The 21861-nt window shown below is 48.8% G+C and overlaps 1 protein-coding gene across 1 annotated transcript; it reads right to left on the reverse strand.

Annotated features, from left to right (window-relative positions):
• Positions 1-622: 622 nt before the first annotated feature.
• Fam83a (family with sequence similarity 83 member A) lies at positions 623-21855 on the reverse strand. The gene is made up of 4 exons (XM_021645258.2): positions 21240-21855; positions 14602-14769; positions 12416-12540; positions 623-1962 (listed from the first exon to the last, which is right to left on the reverse strand). The coding sequence occupies exons 1-4, from the start codon at positions 21708-21710 to the stop codon at positions 1425-1427; spliced, it is 1302 nt and encodes a 433-aa protein (XP_021500933.1). The 5' UTR covers positions 21711-21855; the 3' UTR covers positions 623-1424.
• Positions 21856-21861: the final 6 nt, after the last annotated feature.

The following is a 21861-nucleotide window of genomic DNA, read 5'->3' on the forward strand; positions in this document are numbered from 1 at the left end:
GAGCCTAATTGTGCCACAGCTGTCAGAAACAGGAGACAGGAGGGAGGACTCTATCCTCAGTGCTCCCCAGCCGTCCTCAGGAAAGCCCAGGGTTTTGTTGTGATGGGTTACGGCTAGCAGGAGGGATGTGTGTGTGTGTGTGTGTGTCCCAGGTCCTAGGCACCTGCCTTCTTTTAGATGGACTAGCCTAGAGCTTATCTACCTGTCGGGAGCCGCATTCGCCATTACAAGATGGCGCTGGCTTCCTGTTTCCTGGTTCTTCTTGTCAGTGCTGTATCTTACAGCGGCGCATGCGCCACAGGATGCTAATATGGATTTGAGTGCTCTCCCTATCAGAGAACACATGCTAATTGGGTATTGTGCGGAGCACCAATTACAGACGAGCACGTAGCCCTGCGGGCTATTTAAGCAGAGCACTCACAAGGCTTGAGGTCCTTCTCCATCTACTTTCAAGAGCTTCATAATAAAGATTCTGCTGGACAAATCTTCGGTTGCCGCGTCATCCTTATCGGCGAAGGCTGCGCGCGACATCTACCACCCTATCTTTCCCCTCCCTCCATCTCTACCAACAGAGGGGTGGCCGTCATATTCTCTAGGAGTGAACTAGCCGAGGGCTTGTGAGTGAGGGTTCCACATTTATTTCTCAAAGCGTCAACAGGACAAGCAAAGGGCCTAGAGCTGGAGGCAGGTGGCTGCCGTGGGCTAGCTGAACCTTTGAAAAGTTGTCCAAGGCTGCTGTGGGCCTTGCTGCAGGCCATTCCCAGCCATGACAACTCATGTGTCTGCAGCCAGCCCAGACTTCAGGGCCTTCCAGGTCAGACCTCTTAAGCAAGAGCCAAAGTCTGCTAAAATGCCCTGTGGAATGGAAAATTCCAACCTCCTCAGGTTGTTCCATCCCTGCTGGCGACAGCTTCAGGCGACCCCACAAAATACAGACAGTTTCTAGGGGTCTCATTGCTAGCCCATCAGGTCCAAGGAACCCCAGTTTGAAGAACCTTAACAGGGAAGAAACATTTCCTATGAGAAGCATCCAGAATGTTTTCACACTTGTTTCTGAATCCTTCCTTGCTGAGTCTTTGAGGGAGTGGAGCCTGTTTAGAAAACGTAGGCAGCATCTTTCCATTTTCACACTATGTAGACATCACTAGCGAAGTCCAGGATGGCCTTTGGAAGGCAGGGGTTCTCAATCAGATTTTGTCATTGCAGTCTTTCCAAGGGCCTCCCTGGAATCTCCTAGAATGGGCCACGTGAGCCTGCGTTCAAAGGTAGACAATAACCCAACTCCCCACCCCCGTGCCGGTAGCTCCTAGGGAATCAGGCTCAGTCTTACTGGTCCTCAAGGCCGGTCTTCTGGCCTTCGATCCGGAAAATTCAGCAGTGCCCAGTCCTCACCCCCGAGGAAGGCAGCGAGGGAAAAGGACCCTTTAAAAGTGAGGCAAGGCCTGTAGAAAAGGCCTCCAGGTGTGAGTCACCCTGGGCACCAGGCCGAGCTGCTGCAGCTGCAGCCGAGTGGGCCTGTAGGCCATGAGGCTGCTGTAGGGAACAGGTGCTCCCTCATGGGGCCTCATGGGGACCAAGAGGGCCTGAGGGGCCGCTGCTATCCGGGGGCTGTGATAGGGCTGAAGCCTTGGAACCGTGGGTGGGATGGCGGCCAGGGGACTGCCCGGCCCTGAGGACGTGGACAGACTCCGGTCTTGGGCATTGCTGCCGGTCGACAGGCTACTGAAGGGGTTGGAGGAGGTACGGTCACTGGCGGAGCCGCTGCTGCCACTGAGGTGGCCATTGGGGGCTTCTGGGCCCTTGTGAGGCTGGAGCGGGGCGACCAGCCTTGGGGACTTGAGGCCCATCAGGGGCTTGGAGGAGGCGTAGAGGCGTCGGAACTCCTCATCAAAAAGCTCCACCGCCTGGCCCGTGAACTTGGAGAGGATGTTCCGGTGCACGTGTCCACAGAGCCAAGAGAAGCTGGAGGGGAGAGGAGACAGTGAAGAATCATGGCTTCAGCCTTGGGTTTGAGACCCTCAGAGCCACTCCCCCGGGGCCCTGCGCCTCTGCACAGCAGGCGCATTTCATTCCAGCAGAAGCCCTAACAATTGGTTATGTAAACCCTGCGTAGCGTTGTCTCCCTTTTTGCAAATGGCAGCACCGAGGCTCAGACTAGGACATACCTGCAGATGAGCCATTGAGGTGACAGAGTAAGTCTCTCGCTTCAAGGTTCCTAACCCCTACCCATCCCACCACCCACTCATTTCGTGCACATGCACCCAGACAGATACACACACACACACACACACACACACACACACACACACCCGAAGTTCAGGAAACGGCCAAGTGTGAGCTGAGTCTTCTCTGCCTCCATTTTGCTCAGAGGAATCATCAGATGGAGCCAGTGTTGGGGGGCCTTCAGTGTTCCCACCTGTAAGATGGGGCTCCTGGCTCCTGCTAACACTCACTGGCCACAGATCCCCAAACAGGCAAAAGGGATGGCTGATTCTCTTATTTTAGCAAACACTTTTCAGTCTCGGATGGAAAATGCCCCCCTCAGCAGCTTCGGGCAGATGAGATGCCCCACCAAGAGGAGCTAGGGATCCTGGACTAGGGTAGTGGAGTCCAGGGATAGCCAGAAAAAGCCAGAGTCCCCAGTGTGTGGGCAGGGCCAGACCTAATGAGAGCCAGACCTCCGAGGAAGGGCCTCTGCTTCCAGCCCTCTGCCTGCATGCCTTGCCCTTGTGTCCTGGCCCCAGACCCTAGGTGGGGTTCCCTTTCCTATGAATCAGGACAGGCCCACACAGGCCAGGATAATCCTTGGAACAATTGGGATGCTTTGTTTAAACCTCTCCTCCTCGCCCACAGCCTGGAGAGGTGAGCCTCGAAGGCTGAGTGCAGGCCAGCCAGGAGGCAGGGAAGGAGGTGAACGATCCGGCTTTGGCTTAGACCGAGAAAACAATCTTGCAGTGTTGTTTGGAACCACACAAGATCAAGGCACATAGGTGTGTACCTTGTTCTACAAAACAAGCCCAAAGATGCCCTAGGAATTTGTTAGGCCTTGGTTCTCAACCTTCTTAATGCTGTGACCCTTTAATAGAGTTTCTAATTTTGTGGTGACCCCCCCAACCATAAAGTTATTTTCATCGCTATTTCATAACTGTAATTTTGCTACTGTTATCAATCACAATGTAATGATCTTAGGCGACAACCCCTGGGAAAGGGTCCTTTGATTATCAAAGGGGTCACAACCCACAGGTTGAGAACTGTTCACTGTCTTAGGCTCTTCATGCCCCTCCGTCCCCTGTGTGCACTCTCCCCCCGGCCCCCCCCTCCACTCTGCACCTGTGTATCCCTGGGCTTCTTCATACACTTCTCTCATTAAACCCAGGGGAAGGAATGATGTCCACTGTTGACCGAGTTTGGGCCCGAACAAAGCTTCGTAATCTTTGTCTGGTAGCTCACTCTCCTTCCTGGCCTGTCCCTGGCCTATTTAATTCATGTATCTATCTTCCTGTGTTGCACAGTGTTATTAGTGTGGCCTGGAATGAAAGCTAGTCGCCTTTAGAATCTTGTTTATTTGTCGTTATTGTGTATGTGTGTACAATGCACACAACAGCACGGGGCTCTGCCGTGGCGCACACGGGGAGCCCAGAGGACCGCTTTCGGGAGTACCCTTCTCTCTTTCCAGTGGTTGGTTTGGGGTAGAACTCAGGTCACTAGGCTTTCACGACAAACCTTTACCCCTTGAGCCACCCTGCCAGCCTAGCGTCTGGATCATAGCCTACATCCAGTCCCCCAGGTCCTCCCAGCAGCCTCATCCTAGGGTCCTGAGCTAGAAAAAGCCAATGGAACTTGACCCGTGACCCCGGCGTCCATGTTAGCTACTGTTCTGTTGCTGTGACCAAAACGCCCGTCGGAGACATCTCCAGGGACAAAAGATTTAGTTTTGTTTGGGGTGTCCGGGATGTTAGCCTGTCGTGGGGAGGGCATGGCGGTGTCCCTGGCGGCTGGAAGATGTGGCGCCGTTCCTATGGCGACGACTGGGAAGCAGAGAGAGCAAGCTAGAGGCGGAGCCAGGCTGTAATCTTCAAAGGCACACCCCATTTCGCCTCCTTCCACCGTCTTGCCCCACCCCAGGGTGCTGAATCCCTCCCAAACGGCACCCTTACTGTGGAGAATCACAAGCCTGTGCGGGACATTTCAGATTCAAGCCATGGCAGCAATCCCTGCTTCCCAAGTCCGTAGTTAGAAACAATGCTTTATGCTTATATTTGTCCTTAAAAGTAAATATTGTAATTTTAGGGTTTAAAAAAAGCATATGTGCAATCTTTTAGGATTTTTCTTTTACGATTACACTGCTACGGTGTGTCCACACTATTGCTTCTCCACCCCCACCCCCCCATCCCCCATCCCCCACCCAGACAAAGTAGCCCTGGCTGTTCTGGAAGTATGCTCTGTAGACCAGGCTGGCCTCGAACTCAGAGATCCACCTGCCTCTGCCTCCCGAGTGCTGAGATCAAAGGCGTGTGTCACCACCACCCAGCTATGTTATTACCTTTTGCTGTACTTTTTTTTTTTGACTGGTACACACTATTCCGCTGGTTATTTCACTAGGAGAACTGGGTTGCTCCTGTCTTCAACAGGACTACTTCAACATCATTCTCTACAGGAACAAGCTGCTCTTGGATAAATATTCGGAGAACAACTTCTGAGTTATAGGTGGTGAGGTTCCACCTTGAGGAAATCCCAAACACTTCCAAAGCCATTCTTCAAAACAAAGGCGCTTTCACAGTTCCTTAAAAACCTTACCTCGTGGAGTCTTACGCCTATAATCCCAACTCCTTGGGAGGCCAAGGTAAGGAATGTTCAAGGCCAGATAGGCAATTAATTTTGATCTTGTATCAAAATAAAAAGGGAAAGAGGAGATGTAGCTCAGTGGAAGGGCATTTGCCTAGGAGGCAGGCCACCTGGGTCCATTCCCTGTACCCCAAACCAAAATAACCTCCCTGGAGTCTCTTCTGACCTTGCACACCCTCACCATGCTGGCGGCCCCAACCAACAGAGGGCAGCAAGCCTGATTCCTCTATACTGCCTCTCCCCCCCACCCCACCCCCGCTTCTCTACAGCCCAGACAGGTTCCCGGTAATCAGTTTGACCCTTCCCTTCTCCAGCCTGGCACTAAGAATGGGCTCTTAGTGCTAGGTCCAGCGGACAGTGTCCAGTGCTGCTTTATCAGGTGCACACTGTCTCCAGGAGCCTGGTGCTTTTCCTTGGTGAGCGCCGAGGAAGGGATGAGGCACAGGAAGGGGCCTCACCTTCTGGAAACATGTTTGGTGAGAGAGAGAGAGAGAGAGAGAGAGAGAGAGAGAGAGTGATGTGTTGGTGAGATGTGTACCCACATCTCACCAACATATGTCCTCGCATGGCTCAGCACATGTTTGGCGATCAGAGGACAACTCTCGGGGGTTTGTGCTTTCCTTCTACTGTGGGTTTCAGAAATGCAACTGAGGTCATCAAGCTTAATCAAGATGTGCCTTTACCTGCCAAGCCACCACACTGGCCCTAATACTGACGCCTTTAAGAAACGCTTTTGGGTACCTCATGTCAGACAGTTGAGTACCCGCACTTGTCATTTACTTGGTCTTCACAGCAACTTAATGGGGCATTAATCCATGTTTTGTGGATGAGGAAGCAGGCTGTCAGGGGAGTGCACTGGGAGGAGCAGGAGCCGACAAGCTCAAGTTCATATTCTTTTGAGGGAGGAGGTGACACAGAAGATTATGTTGACTTAGTGCAGAAGTGAAAACAGAGCCAATGTGGGGATTAGATGGTGAAATGGTCCACATTTCGTGACGTTAAAGTCTCTCTTCACACTGAACGGGACAGCACAGGATGGCTCAGGCCGGCACATGCCCAGTTCTTATCTTCCTGCAACAGTCCTTTGGTTCATATTCTCTAGCACCTTCAGCAACAGCATTTGTTTCTGTTTCTGTTTTGTTTTGCCTCTCCATTCATCACCTCAGCACATTTCCAAAGGACAACGTTCCTCGACCCTGTCTCTTTGTTGTGGTAACTCTAACAGGCCCCAAATAACTGGTGTTTAGAAGAGATGACAGAAGAAAAAGAGAGAAACAGGTAGTCAGAGGGAATAGCCTGTGTAATTAATTAACACTCTAACTACAGTCTAAAAATCATGCAAAAAAATGCCCACACATAGATGCAAAGGCGTTTTAAATTAGATATGCCAAGAATAGCAACTTAAGTAAGCTTAAGACTGAAGAATCTGGAGAAGGCTTATGTAGTATTTTCAGCAGTTAGAGCATCAGATAAAGTTTTCTTGTCTTAAGACTCATTTGGTTAGGGTTTCATGACAGGTGAAGCAGTTGGTGGAAGGGAAGAGTTTTGGGTCAGTAAATTACGCTGCTAGGTGGGGATTCCTTCCCAGAGCGTCTCTAACATCCCTTTTTAGGGGTCTGCTGAAATCCTTAACACAGAAGGGTTTAGAGTAGCTGAAATCGCAGGGTGACCAGGCCCTGTGTGCCACAAGATGGCGAAGGTCCTCCCATCCAGGACAAAGGCGCTCTTCTGATATGATTCCTTAGCACCTACTTACTACATGTCCAGGCTCAGACATCCTGACCCTTCAGGTGCAGCTCTATCATCTAGAGACCCCCAGAGTGGGCAGAGAGAGCACTTACAGATTTGGCTTTCTAACAGAACTACTTCAAAAGCCCCAGAGCTTTGGCCTTTCTCAAGTCAATCATCACAGAAAAAGGCATATCAGACCAACAGAGAAAATAACACATAAAATTACACCAGTTCAGTATGCCAACAATGAGCTCAGGAAAGCAATGTAAAAAGAAAGGCGTATCCTCAGGCTGTTAAGTGACTCTCAGGGACTCCAAGGGCTACATCTATGTCGCCCCAGTACTCACTGCCTGCCCAGATCCTTCCCAGCCAGTTACTAATGCAGAGTTTATAGAATCGAGGTGGAAAATAAGCTCAAATTAATACCCTGCAGTCCAAGCATGATTTCCACACCGCTCGTTAAGCCCTAGACATTTAATCTTTATTCCACAACAACAGATAAAACATATGTAGAACCAAACGGCTGCAGAGGTCTGGGTGTGAAATCTTTACTCCACAATTTTCAAACGAAACAAAAGAGGCCCCCAACTGATAAGAATTCCAAATGTACCTTGGCTCTTTCAAACCTCTTTACAAATGAGTGCCAACTGCATGGAGAAATCACAGGCTGTGGGAGCTTACAAACCACAAACACAGAGAATTTTTTCAAATGAAGAGCAAGTCAAAAAAAAAAAAAAAAGAAATGCCTTTCCCTTAACCAGTTTATTGATGAGATGCATATATATGCAGCCAGCACTGCACAGAGAAGGGGAGAAAATTTCATGATCCTACCAGCTTCTGGGAATTCCCCAGTAGTCCAACTGCAGGGTTGGCTGGCCAGCCTGGAATCCTGGCTGACTCACCAAAAACTGCTAGCAGATACCGGAATCTGAGACCTGTGCCTTGTGGTCATAGCAAAGGAAAACCGGGAGAAAGAAATATGTGAAGGGAGGTGAATTTACTTACGGTTTTGTCTAGAACTGGGGCGAGAAAATTCTTAGTTTGTTTCCACCTCTTCTGTTAACAGTATTGACACTTTATAGAAACGATGACACAAAACCCTGGAAGCATGCAGATTGTCAGGTCCAGAGAAGGCCTTCCAACGCGTGCTGCTGACAATAACAATCCTTGACAGCCGGGGCTCAGCTTAGACTGGACTCTGACTGGGTAAACCGAATGGATAGTCAAACCTAAATTCCGAATTCCCGAGAAACCTTGTGAAACTGGTTGCTGTTTGTCAGGAAAAGCCATTGCTTTTCAACCTGCAATAACCTGCAGCGATGAGCATCTAGCCCCAGGTTAATGCAAACAGGCCTGTAACAGATCAAAGTCTCCATGCCAGTGCCCTGGCTCTTCCCACCCACTGCATCCCCGCTTCCCACTCAGGACTCTAACTCCTAAGCTGTTCCTGCTCACACAGCTCCCCCTCCTACTACAACGCATCCCCTTAACACTGGTAAAGCTTTCCCCGCCTTCTGTTATTGTCTATGTCCCCAAGAGACAGCCTTGGCAGTTTGGTACCTAATAAACCTTTCTTTCTACCCACAGAGTGGTCTAGTTCAGTGGTTTCATTGTGGTTCAGCAGCAAGAGAGATAATCAAAACTTCCTGGAGTTGAGATCTTTCTCTGGTTCTGTAGCCTTGGCCTGGTCCCTCCCCCAGCATGGGATCTCCAGGAGAATTTACTGCTTTATTAGTCATTTTCTTCAGAGTCCTCGTAATGCTTTTAGCTACTCTGAGCTCGTGTGGAGGAAAGTAGCTGGTGGGTTCTCAAAGGCAAATTTTATTTGTGTGCTCTGTTTCTCAGGTGAGAGCAACTATTACCTCTGCCAGCCATTGGCTATATCTCTCTTTTCTCTCTCCATGGAGGCAAAGCCCCAGTTCCAGGAGGAAAGTACACAACAGACTTCCAGACCTTAGGCTCAGAAGCTCGGGACAGGGAAAATCCTTGTGATGGGTGAATGGTTGAGCAAACTGGAATAGTGCTCAGCTATAAAATGGATAAAATACTGATGCATGTCACACCTGGTATGAATCTCAAAAAACCCGCTATGTTAAGTAACAGGATCAGCCAAAAATTACCACCTAGTGCACGACTTTGTCTATATAATGCCTAGAGTAAGTAAACTCATCAAAATATAGATTGGGGGAGGTCTTTAGGGGTAGGGGAGAAGGGGAAAGGAGTTTCTTTTTGGGGTGATGAAACCATTTCATAACTAAATGGTAATAATTGTACAATTATGTTGTAAATATACTAACTGCCACTGAATGGAACATTTTGAAATGACTAATTTCATGTTGTGTAAATTTTAATGTATTAATAGTAGTAGGGGAAACAAAAGAGTCCAACTACAACAGTGGTTCTCAACCTGTGGGTCATGACCCTTTTGGGGGTCGATTATCAGATATCCTTCATTTCATATATTTATGCCATGATTTATAACAGTAGCAAGATTACAGTTATAATGGAGCAACCTAATAGTTTTATGTTGGGGCCACCACAACATAAGGATCAGCATTAAAGGGCTGCAACATGAGGAAGGCTGAGAACCACTGCGCTACAGAGTCTTCACCTCAGGCATGTTCTTGTTTCAAGGGCAATTGTCCAGATGTAACAGGAAGTTTGAAGATAACGGTGCTATGGTTTAGATTTGGGTAGTGTCTGCCAAAGGCCCATGCATCAAGGACTTGCTCCCTTGATTGACAGTATAAGGAGGTGCTCAGCCTTTAGGGGGTGGGGCTTGCGGATAGACCTTAGGTAATTTGGAGGTATGCCCTTAAAAGACATTGTGAGCAGGCTCACAACCATCTTCCACTCCAGTCCAGGGGATCTGATGCCCTTTCTGGCCTCTCCAGGCAGCGGGCACCACATGGCACACAGACATGCATGTAAGCCAGACACCCATATACACAAATAAAACAACAATAAGAAGAGCAGTGTGACCCAGCCTGTGTTTCTCACCCTGGTTTTCGGTGTGAGCATTGGCTTCTACTCACAGTCCCGTCACAATGCGCCACCTTCACCAGAGGCTAGGCTACTCTTCCCAAGGTGTAGGCTGAATAAAGCTTCTCTCTGTATAAAGTTAGTTGCTTCTCATATTTTGCTGTAAAAAGGCTGACCAATACAAGTGATCTGGGGAAATGGATGCTTGTGTTAGGACTCAGTGTCTATGTCTCTCCAAAATTCACAAGTTGAAAATCCTAATCCTCGATGAGATGACGCTAGGGCGTGGGGCTTTCAGGAGTGATTACATCATGAGGAGGGAGCCCTCATGAATGAGGTTAAGCTCCTGTCATGGTTTAAATCTGAAATGCCTGCCAGGGGCTTATCTGTTTGAATTTCCATCCCCAGATGATGGCATTGTCTCCTGAGGTTGTGGAACCTTTAGAAAGTGGGGCCAAGCTAGAAAGAGGACAGGCAGCCATCAGGGATTACAGCCCAACCCTGTACCTAGCTTGAGCATCTTCTCCCCTTCCTGATCTTCTGTGGAGGTTAATATTGCCACCTTGATAGGCTTGAGAATCATGTAAGAGACAAGCCTGTGTACAAGCCTGTGAGGTCTTAGCTAAATTAGGTTAACTGAGGTGGGAAGATCCACCTTACCTGTAGGTGGTACCACTATGGCCTGGGTCCTATTCTAAAGCAAAAGGAGAAGGCATCAGTGTCCATGACTCCCTGTTTCCTGACTATGCAATGTAGCCAGGAGCCTGAGACCTCTGCAGTTATTTCTTCCTGGCCATGAGGGACTGCACCCTTGACATGAGGCTTTGCTCACATAAACTTCTTCGTGTCAGGTATTTGATCCCAGCAACAAGAGAGTTGATTAATGTACCCACCACAACGTAAAGGGCTGTGCTGTGAGTTTCTGCTGCCCTACATGAGGCCCTAGCCACCATACCTTCCCCACCATGGCAAGTGTAGACCCCTCCCCGCCCCCGGTCCTTGAGCCCCAACAAATCCTTCCTCCCTGAAATTTCGTCTGTCAGATGGTCACTAAGAGAAGGGTGGACCCAGTTTGACCCTGGACTTCCTAGCCTTCAGGACTGTGAGATATAAAATTTATATTATTTATAAGTTATTCGACTTATGCTAGTTTTGTTATAGTTGCACAATTAGAGTGAGAGATTGTGTAAATATTAGTGATATCAATGTCATGAAAAGTAAGATTTGTACTGAAATACATTCGTAAGCCAAAGAGAGGTCATTTTTGTGTTTTCTCCTGCCATCTCTTTTTCCCCTTGGCCTCACTTGTTGGTGGCTGGAGGGTTAGCCGTTGCCTCCGCCTAGCTGCACAGTGGCATCTCTGATTTTGCTGCATTGCTGGATTAAATGGATAGTCAGATGTTTAGTGTCGAAATCTTGTCATGTTTTTAAAACAAATGAAACCTCTAAAGAAGACATGCAAAGAACCAACAAGCACCAGATCTCAACATCCTCATCCCTCACGGAAACGCAAATGGACCCCACAAAGAGAGATGCATATATGTTGCCAGGATGGCTGGGACAAAAGGGTAACCAGTAACAAACGTTGCTCAAGGTCAGAGAACCTGGAGCCTTCACATTGTAGAAACACAAAGGAGATAGCTAGTTCAGAATAAATCTCTATCCGTTCATCACAAATAGAAACACAAAATCAACACTTAGCAACCCTAGCTCCAGGAATACACTCAAGAGAATTAAAAGTAACACCACACAAAAGGTGGTGCACAGTAATTCTCACCTGAATCATTCACAAAGTCAGAGAAGTGGAAACAACACAAATGCCCATTCACTGCAGAGTGGTTGAATGAAATGTGGTATGCCCATACAGCATTACATTAAACCACTGTGCTGAATGAAAGAAGCCAGTCTCAGGAGGCCACATGGATAGTTCTGTTTATTTAAAAAAAAAAAATGTCTAGATGAGGCTAACCCATCGAAACAGGAAGTAGATTTGTGGTCACCCAGTAAGCCAGTTAGTAATTGTGCTAGAGGAACTGGGGAGTGATTGCCCATAGGAATGAAGTTTCTCATGACGGTTAAGCAATGCTGTAAATAGGCTAAGGAGAATTCAAGTGCATACTTTAGTAGGTGAACTGTGTGTGAATCAATAAATCTCAATAAATATGCTGCATTAAAATAATACAAGGCTGGAAGACAGGGAATGGCTCAGTGAGTAAACAGCCTACTATGCAAATGTGAGGACCTTACCTAGGGTCCCTCACAGTCATGTGAAAAAGCCAGGTGTGGTCGCACGTGTAGGTAAACCAACCAGGGGAGGGTGGAGACAGGAAGATCCCTGAAACTCACCGGCCAGCCAATGTAACCATTGGTGAGTAGCAGCTTCAGTGAGAAACCCTGAGAAACCCTGAGAAACCCTGTCTCAAAAGCTAAGGTGGAGAGCCAGGAAGAAGGCACGACAACAGCCTCTGGCCATGGATTATCTCCTCACACCACACACATGCAAGTGCACTCACACACACACACACACACACACACACACACACACACACACAAACCCAAAAACAAAACAAACAAACAAAAAAACATTAAAAGACAAATGGATCATGCCCACACACAGCAAGACAAATCTATTGCTTTATAACAACCTCCCAAGAGCTCTGAGAGAGCCTATTTTCAGCACGAGGAAGGCTCCTTGTTTCTCACGTCTTACTACATTTATTTGATGAGCTCTAGCTGTGCACAGAAGAGGAGCTGGGAGCTCCTGGGGAGGTGGGCGCAGCTAGGGTCCAGCTGGAGCCCCACTAAGCCCTTCACTGCCGGCCAGGAAGCCTCGACAGCCGATGACATCAGTACTCACCTGTACGAACCAGATAAGACAAACCTCCAGTCTGAGATGATGAACTTCTCTTGGATTTGGCCGGCAAATTTCCTGCCTGACTTGGCACAATACACCTCTCCTTCCACACTCCTGATGGAAATGTTCTGTTGGAGGCAAAGTGAAGGTGTCACTAAGTGCGTGTTTATCGATCAACACGTGGACTGTGACTCAACATGAATCCCCAATTCTCTGTTGAAACCTAATCTCCAGGGCAGTGGTTCTAGGAGGCTGGGCTTTGGGAGTAATTGGCTCATGACGGGGGCACCTCAGGCAGGGATCAGTGCCCTATGTAACCGACTAGAGAGCTCCCTCATTTTGTATGCCGTGAGAAGAAGACACAGTGAGACAGCCATTTACAAACAGGCAGAGCGCCTCACCAAGCGCTGGATTTGCAGGCATCTTGATCTTAGATTTCTCCGTCTCCAGAACTGTGAGAAATAAATCTCAGTTGCTTATGAGCCACCTCTTCTATGACAATCTGCTGCAGCAGCCCAAACACACTGAGACAATTTGCATAGGAAATTGGAAGGATGTTCACCAAGATTTTATCTAAGCTTGGAAAGCTTTTAGTAGTATTTACATTTTTTGTTGGCCTAGTTTTCCAAGATTTTTCCATTGCTCTGGCAATAGATAGTAATGGGGGGAGGAAGTTAGAATTCCAATAAAAATAAGATGACAAATAAGAGAAAGACAAGGGCTTGATGGCCCAAGGTGCTCCTACTGTAGGCGTCCATGATCTACAGCAGTTCTGCATTACTGAGGAGCAACTCCATAGGTGGCCTTAGTGACATGAATTCCTTACCCTAAGTTGGCCAGAGAGTTGGCCCAGTATAAGAGAAGACAATGTTATGAAAGCCCCGTGACCCTGGACCATTCTGAATAAAAGATCTGGTCACAACCCCAATTCTGACTCTGTTTATATATTGTCTCCCTGGCAACATCTGATGTCTGTGCCTCAGCTGGACCCAATGGAAGACTATAGAAATGGAAGAGCAGGGGATGTTGGGGATTTGCTTTAGGTTTATAGCCAAGGGCTGTGGAATATGGCGAGGACCCCACCAGCGCCTGTCCACAGCCACCAGGCTCTGGGAAGGACCCTCCAGTTCCCTTAGAAGCTCCTCCCTGCATCTCCGTGGCAAGAAGAGGTCACATCCACAGCTCTGTAGGTGTTTTCCATGAAGGCAAGGCCTGCTTCAACCCTCTCTATCTATTATAATCTACCCTTTGCAGAGGAGTAGAAACCCAGAGAATGCCAGAGTGACTGGCTGTAGATAGTGGCATCAGGAGGGATCCCTGAACTCAGCTGCCTCAGCCAGTGTGGAGATGGTGTTTGGGAAGCTGATGGTGTGTCTGAGCTGGAAGGGAGAGATTTCAGAGGATATCAGCTAAGCCTATGCATGAAAGTTATGAGTGGTTTTCCTCTTGACCTCAATTCAGCGCTCTCAAGTTTATACGACTAATTAAATTCTTATCTCTGTGCTGCTTTTCTTCCTGCTAGGAGAGGGAAATGTGTGTGCACCTGTGAGTAGTGCTTTTGTTTAGGGAAGGATCCAGGTAAATTAAGACTTTTTGTTGGGGCCAAGGAGTTCAAAACATATGATCTTTCTTCTTTTTCTCCTTTTTCTTTTTCTCCTTCTCCTTCTCCTTCTTCTTCTTCTTCTTCATTTTTTTGCTCTGGAAATAGTGAGTTCTGGAACTCACTATTTAGACCAGGCTGGCCATGAACTCACAAAGATCTGCCTGCTTCTGCTTTCCAAGTGCTGCCATAAAAGGCGTGAACCACCATCACCTAACACTCAAAACACATGAGTGGCTCTGTGCTGTCAGGCATGTCAACTTTGTTTTCAAAGCTGATAGAAGGAAAGGAAGATGTAGCCTGTGTGTTGGCAGCACCCTGCAACTTTGAAGGCCCTACACATTCATTCCATCAAGGTGAAAGGTGAAAGTGGTGAAAATCTCATCCAGGTCAGAGCCTAATGATATCCTTTAGAATTGTCAAGTCCACTTTCATATGTCACATAGCATAAGCTGGAAGAGGGCTGGTTGGCCTATATGGAAATTTGAGCAAGAACTAGGCTTCTTTGAGATATTGAGATGAGGTATTAGCTAGCACTGTCCTATCTGATGGATACAGGGTACCCTCAGAACTGTCACTGAACCCCTACCTTGAGATGAGTATCAGAGATCTGGACTTTGTCACACATCTCCTGGAAGAGCTTCACACCTCCCTGGTCCAGAAGCACACAGACGAATACCCCTCGCTTGTTGGCTGCCTCTAGAATGTCACAAAAGATCTCAACATCCGTGAACACATCCATCAGGATGGCCAGGACCTGGGCCAGGAGAGAGGACTCCATTACCAGAGAGGTCAGGGCAGCACTACCAGGTCACAGCCAAACCTCCTAAATCACAGTGGGTCTCAGAGAGCCGTAGGGGAGGGGGTGGAACAGGGGAAGGTCTGACGGGGCAGGATTAGGGGAAGGAGAAGGAAGAGCCCAGGGGAGGTCCTGCAGCTGTCTTGGCCCCACCGTACCAGGCTAGGCAAATTGTTGCCTCTGTGCCCTTGTTGGAATAAGAAGCATTGAAGGGAAAGATTAAGGGAAAAACAGCGAAGTGAAAGAAAAACAAACAGGCAACTTAGCAGGCTCAGAGGAGAGAAAGAAAATAAATGTCAGGTATTCTCTATTTGGAGGTAGAAGACATTAACATCACTGTTTTTCAAAACTTTTAATCTTTTAAAAGTTTTATTTATTTGTGTTTCTCCTTCCTTTTCTTCTCCCTCCCTTCTCCTACCTCTCTCTCTCTCTCTCTCTCTCACACACACACACACACACACCACAGATCAGAGGAGGCAGGTAGCTTGTGCCATTGTGTGAGTGTAGAGGTCAGAGGATAACTTGTGGAGTTGGTACTCTCTGCCACTATGTGGTTCTTGGGGACTAAACTCAAATTCTCAAGCTTGGCAGCAGCTTTTCTTACCTGCTGAGACTTTTCACTGGCCCATAAGTGCTTCCCCCGCCCATTCCCCAAGGAGTCCTCATATACAACAAGATCCCATGTGAAAGAACCGTATTTAAACCAGATCCGAGAGAGCTGCCCCAGTGGGATGGAGGAGTTGAGAGCTCCCGGCAGCTGCTGCTGGCAAACACTGGTCACAGGCGGAGCATGAGAGCAAGGCCAGAGCAATGAGAGCACCACATCCCTCCCTGGCTGCAGAGACTAGTCCAGATAGAGATGGCCACAGCACCTGCTTTGTTCTAATGAGAGCTGCTCCGGGTCTGTTGGAACTCTTGAGAAAAGGAAAGGTCTTTGTCTGCTGGTCCTTGCTTAGCTAGTAGTTGAGGAGCTACAGATCCTGGCATCTAGTGTGCTGCTCCTTGAGGAAAGCATGCACAAAACTGAAGCCAGACGGGAGAAAGCAAGGCCAGGCAGTGGGCATGGGTCCTCAGCAGTAGCACCTGAATACCTGATTCCAGCCATACCTGAAGCTCCCTGAGTGTTGGAAGTAGCTTGTGCCAAGTTACCTCTGACCTTTCCACAAAGCAGGTCAACAAATGTCCTTTAGTTTGCTTGGATTTATTTATTTCCCCTTCCTCAATACATATATCGACAATTCCATCATTAGGAAGCCACTTAAAAAGTTCACTGTGATGATTGTGTTAAAATTAAAAGACCCAGTGGTTATGTTTGTGGTCGGAAGTAAACCTGCCTGATGGTAAGTACTCAACAAATGTGTGTTGGTAACAAATAAAATGAAAAAAAGCAAAATAAATGCAGTTGTCACCCTCTAGTGTGATTGTCATAGACAAATTAAGCCAAAGTAGTCGTCATGACACGAGGGGCATGGGGGGTTTCTTCTTAAACATTAGATGTTGCTGTTTGCCAGCAGAATGTCCCCCACCAGCTCACAGGTGGTGGGGAGTTTGGAGGAGGTTGCAGACCCCTTGGGATTTGTTCCTATCAGATACTTTCTTACAGCATTGAGACAAGTAACTACCATAACCACCAACATATCTAACAACGTTGCTTCATTGTCTTACCACCAACAAGTTCATGTGTGCACATGTATACCTCGTTTCATTTTGCTTTGAGTCTCACGGGGCAGCCAAGGCAAGCATTGACTTGCAGCCTCTCCACTTCGGCCTCCTAGTGCTGGGATCACAAGCCTGTGTGTCAATATGCCCTGTGACAATATTTCTTGCTTTGTTTGTTTTAAAACACCAAGCAACTGGGAGGTAGCAAGGAAAGAGAATGCCTCATCGCACGGATGGCCAAAGGATGTAGCTGGGACCTGTGTGGAGCTGACCACTTAGCTGATGTGGATATCTGAGGTAGGGAGGGGACGATGGAGGATTGGCTCTTGAGCAATGGGGCCCGTAATCCGTTAGCATCATGGTTGGTTGTCACACAGATAGTGTTGGTGAGAAAGTGACTAAGGTGACAAGTTTATAAAAACAAGGTGTCTTGATCTATAAGTTATGGATGCTTGTAAATATGGGTACACTTTTGGGTTTATCTCATTTGTTTCTTGTTGGGGGTGGGCTTACAGCTGGATTAATCTGAGGCCAGTAACCTTGAATTATTCTTCTTAAGCTCCCTACATGGCGGGGGTGGGGGGGTCATCTTAAAGAATGCAGTAGATTGAACTGTGGATTCCCCCCACCCCCGCCCCGCCTCACACACACACCAAAATATATGGTCACAGCCTAACCCCGGGAACCTGTGAATGAGACCTTATTTGGGAAAAAGTCTTTGCAGATGGAATGAAGTGAGAAATCTTAAGGTGAGTTCTTCCTATGACAAGATGTAACAGAGGAAGTGGGGGTCCATGGTGCAAGAGTGGAATTTCAGCTGAGACACAAAGATCACAGGTTCTGGGACAGCCTGGACTACACAAATCCTGTGCCAAAAGAAAAGAAAGCAGAGGAAAGGTGCAGGGAGAAGAGGCAGTGTGAAGACAGTGGCAGAGATTAGAGTTTGGGTAATCAAGAGGCCTTGATCCTCCAGAGTCTGGGAGTTGGGAGCGAGGGTTCTTTCCTAGAGTTTGGAGAGAGTATGGCCCAGCAGGTACCACCATGCCATCCTTTTGGTTCCCAGAACTGTCTGAGAATAAATCCCTTTTGTTCTAAGGCACCAAACAGTACCAACAGCAAAGGTTCGATGAGCATCTGCTGTGGGCCCCAGGTTTGTCTCCTGTGACTTCCCCAGTACCAGTCTCCCAGCTTCCCAGGGAGGAGCCAGGGTACAGACAGCTTTCCACAGCCACTAGGACGTGGTCAGAGCTACTCACGCCCCAGCCTGGAAACTCATGCCCTCATCATTGTGCTCCACGCCCATAAGGACTCTGATTATATTTTTGTCAGTCTGTCTGTCTGTGTACAACAGTGACAACCTGAGGGAAGAAGGGTAAGGAAGGAATATTCTAGAATGAAAAGAAACATTCCTGTTCTGCTTCCCTGTCAGGAATACAAGCCTACTTTATCTCTGCCTCAGTTTCCCCACTGGCCCTAAATTTACCTAGTAAACTTCACACACACACACACACACACACACACATACACACACACACATCTCAGAGCATCTTCTTGCACTATTAACAATTATCGATGCTCTTCAAGAACTTTGGTCTGTATATTATACCTACTAAGATGAGAAATTGAATCTGAAAAATTGTTTTTTGCTGTTTTAAATTATTAGCCATCAACCCCATTATAAAATAAATAGCACAAAATAACAGGTTTCAGGAAATACCTATTTTCAAAAGCTGTGGTGAGCAGCGTGACCTCGTTCCTCGTAATCTGTATGTTTGTGTGCCACGCTGGGGACCAAAGCCATGACCTCACGCATGCTACGCAGACCCTAGCCCTGATGCTTCCCATTTTTGCTAATCTGTGTCTGCCGCTACAGGGCACTGTGGTTTCTCCGATCTCCCACCTCAGTCTGCTGCACAGCGCTGTGAGTGGAAACATAGAAAATAAACTTCGGGGGGCACTAAAAAGTATTAGCACTGATAGAGTGGTCGCCTAGCATACACGAAGCTCTAGGTTAAATTTCTAGAAGCGCATAAACCGTGTGTGGTCGTCATGCCCAGTGCTTGGGAGAGAGACACAGGATGATCAGAAACTCTGTGAGATTCTACAGCATGGGGGAAGATAATTTTTTTTTTTTTAACACAAATAAGTGCTTAGAAACAACAGAGCACTACAGAACCACTGGCAAGTTCTCAGGGACCCTCAGAGACTTGTGACCTAACTTGGGAAATGTTATTCTCACTCTTATGTCCAGCGTACAAGGCACACACAGTTGTCGGTCTCTGAATGACCATCCTTGTTTCCTCCCAACTCCTTCGGGTCCCACTGGATAGATGGTAGCATCTCCCCACCTCCAGGATACAAGCCCCCCCCCTGACCATCCTGATCTTTGCACTTGGCTGCTCTACCTGGAATTCTCCCTTCCTTCTCTGTCTGGAAAATTCTTACTCAGCCTTTGGCAGTCAGCTCGGCATCACCTCTTCTCAGCAGCTGGCCTTAGTCACTGTCTCCCAGGTACTTTGCCCCACTCCAGTGTAATCCAATCCCCTCCCATAGCGAGAAGCAGTTGACAGAGACTTCCTTCCACAAAGAAGGAAGAACTGAGAGACATCAATTCTGCTTTGCCACCTTGGGCTGGGTGGAGTGAAGGAATTCAGCTTGAAGGGAAGTAAGGGAACAGATCCTCCTTCTTAGGGTGGGGAATGCTGTAGGAGGACTGGCCAGGCTGCTCTTCCGCCTGTCTGCCTTTCCTCTCAGGAGCTGCAGTTATAGAAGATAGGGGGCTCATGCCCAATTTTAGTACCTCTTCTTATCACCTGCTTCTGTGACAGCGTGCAACTGGATCCATCCCTGCCACAATCTCTGTGGGAACAGGCCGCCCCGAGCCTTCTTGTCTATGTCTCTGTCTCTTTGTCTTTCTGCCTGTCTTTTTTTGTTTCTCTGTCTTTCTATGTCTCTGTCTGTTTCTCTCTCTCTGTGCATTTTGGCATGTGCATTCATGCACTCATATGAGCTTTACATGTCTGAAGGATATAACAAAGTCAGCCTGAATATGTCTGGTAGGGACTAAAAATGAGTGACGCCTCAAAAGGCTCAGGCCAACAGGCAGATTTAGGGAACTGTGGCAGAGCGGCTCAGTCAGGGGTCACCATAACTTGCTTCAGATGATCCATGCCTTCCTACCCACTAAGTGGACCCGGATGCCCACACTTTTAGGTGAACCCTTTGGATTTTCAAGAGTTCTAAAATCCATAAGATACTGTGTCACACAACAAACATCTTAGGCTTGGGCGGAGGATACCCTGCCAGGTGGGGAGAAGGAAGCAGGGAGACTCACACAGGGAGCTGGGGTTCACAGCTAGCCTTGGTGACTTTCCAGGGTGTCACACTGGCCCTGGAGCTGGTGCTATGGCCAAAGACTCCCTGTACACTTGGCCACCCTCAAGAGAGTACCAGCAGCCACACAAGAGACCAGAACCAGCACACTTAGGGGAGAAAGTCTCAGTTCAGCATGGCAGCAGAGTCCCAGAAGGTCAAGGCACTTTGCCTGAAGTGTCACAGGGTAGCCCTAGGCCACCCAGGTTCCTGATAGCCTGCCAGGGACCATTTGTCAGCTGCAGATGCCATCATGTCATGAAATACAGTTCCCGAGCAGCCCTGCCACACAGAGGCCCCACCTACTGACACCATCTATTTAATTTTCCAGGACTCTACTCCCTCACAGCCCTCCAGGCTTGATAGTTTTCATCAGAAATGTTAAGGTTGCACACAATATTGATCCTGAGAGGGGATCCTGTCATGAGCGGGGACCATAGCCAGATGTGAGCATAAATATCAGTGTGTTTTCAACACACACACACACACACACACACACACACACACAGAGAGAGAGAGAGAGAGAGAGAGAGAGAGAGAGAGAGAGAGAGAGAATGAGAATGTTTTTATAGATGACCCTCCCCATACTGGGAATTGAACCGAGGCCTCTTCTGTGCTGAACAAGCACTCTACCACAGAGCCACACCCTAACCCTAGAGGACAGGTCTCCTTCTCCGTGGAGTTCACTCTTCACCTCGCAGCTCTGAAGCCTCAGGAAGGACGGGTGGGCACCCACAACCCTGTGCACCTGGGAAAGAAGAGAGCCCCTCCCCCAGCCCCCAGCTGACGCTGACAATGGTGCAGACCTGAGTACCCAGAGGCACTGGGAACTCCAGCCCCATCTGCCGGGATGCCCGAGGTCCCCGTTCTGAGGACTTTCCGGAGTCTAACTACAACGTCGGCACTATGGGGAGAGGGAGACTTTCTCTGACCCCCGCCCTGCCCCATTTTCTGCTTAGAGCTGCCCAATAGGGGCAGGGTCAGCTGTGAGCAGCCAGAATAAAACAGAGGCCGAGAGGACAAAAGGGCAATGCCCTAATGAAGCTCCCACCCTCTTTATTTGAAAGCGCAAAGGAAGGAGTAGCATGAACCAAGTGATGGTGAGGGCCTAGGCAGAGCGTATAAAGTCCTGAAGGCAGAGGCCAGGGACTCAGGGTTGAGTGACAGGCAGTGGGGGAAGCGGCTAGAGAGCCCTGGGAGGATTTCATTCTTCCCACATAGGAGACTATAGCGTCGGGGTTGGGTTTTAGGGGCTTAGGACCCAGGTTGTTACAGGGATCAGGGGTCCGAGTCCAGGGCCAGCTTGTGAGAACAAGCTTGGTGCCGCCCCTAACCCTGTTCCACGGGCCCCCTTCTCCCCGCCAGTGGCCATGCAGACACCGGCCGTGCGTGGGTACCTGGCTGGCCCGGGAGATGCAGCGGCGGACCAGATCTCTGATGTTGTTGTGTTTCTCCATCTGGAAGTACACAGTGGCGCTGGACTTTTCCTTCATGTAGGGCTTCTCAGCCAGGGTCCAGGTGTGCAGCAGAGCCGGTTCACTGCCTTCCGAAGCCACCGGGAAGTAGGTACCCGACTGTAAAGAGCAGGAGTCGAGTCCTCGGGGTCCTGACTCAGCCCCTCCTGCAGGATCCTGGGGCTCCTTGGCCTGAGCCTGGATGTACTGGGTCTCCACCGAGGACAGGAAGTCCACCTCTCCTTCCTGGCTGAGAGCACGCCAGTAAGCCTCTGGACCCCCATCCAGAAGAGCATCTGTGGCCAGCCGGGCGCTCTCATTGTCACTAAAGTCAGCTCTGGCTGGCCGGATCCACTGGTTCTTGACATCTTCCAGACGTTTCCGGATCTTGCCCACATGCCTTGACCGGCTCATAGTGCTGTATCCCTGAGCTGTGGACCGGAGGCCAGCCCCGGAGCTCTTCCAGGTGTAGGGAGAATACAGGCAGCACCAGGGCGGAGCGGGGCTCCGGCTTCCCCACACCGGCCTGCAGAATCCCTTCCTCCCCTCTTGCTGTTTGGAGAAA

Source organism: Meriones unguiculatus, chromosome 8, assembly GCF_030254825.1.
Source record: "Meriones unguiculatus strain TT.TT164.6M chromosome 8, Bangor_MerUng_6.1, whole genome shotgun sequence".
NCBI lineage: Eukaryota > Metazoa > Chordata > Mammalia > Rodentia > Muridae > Meriones > Meriones unguiculatus.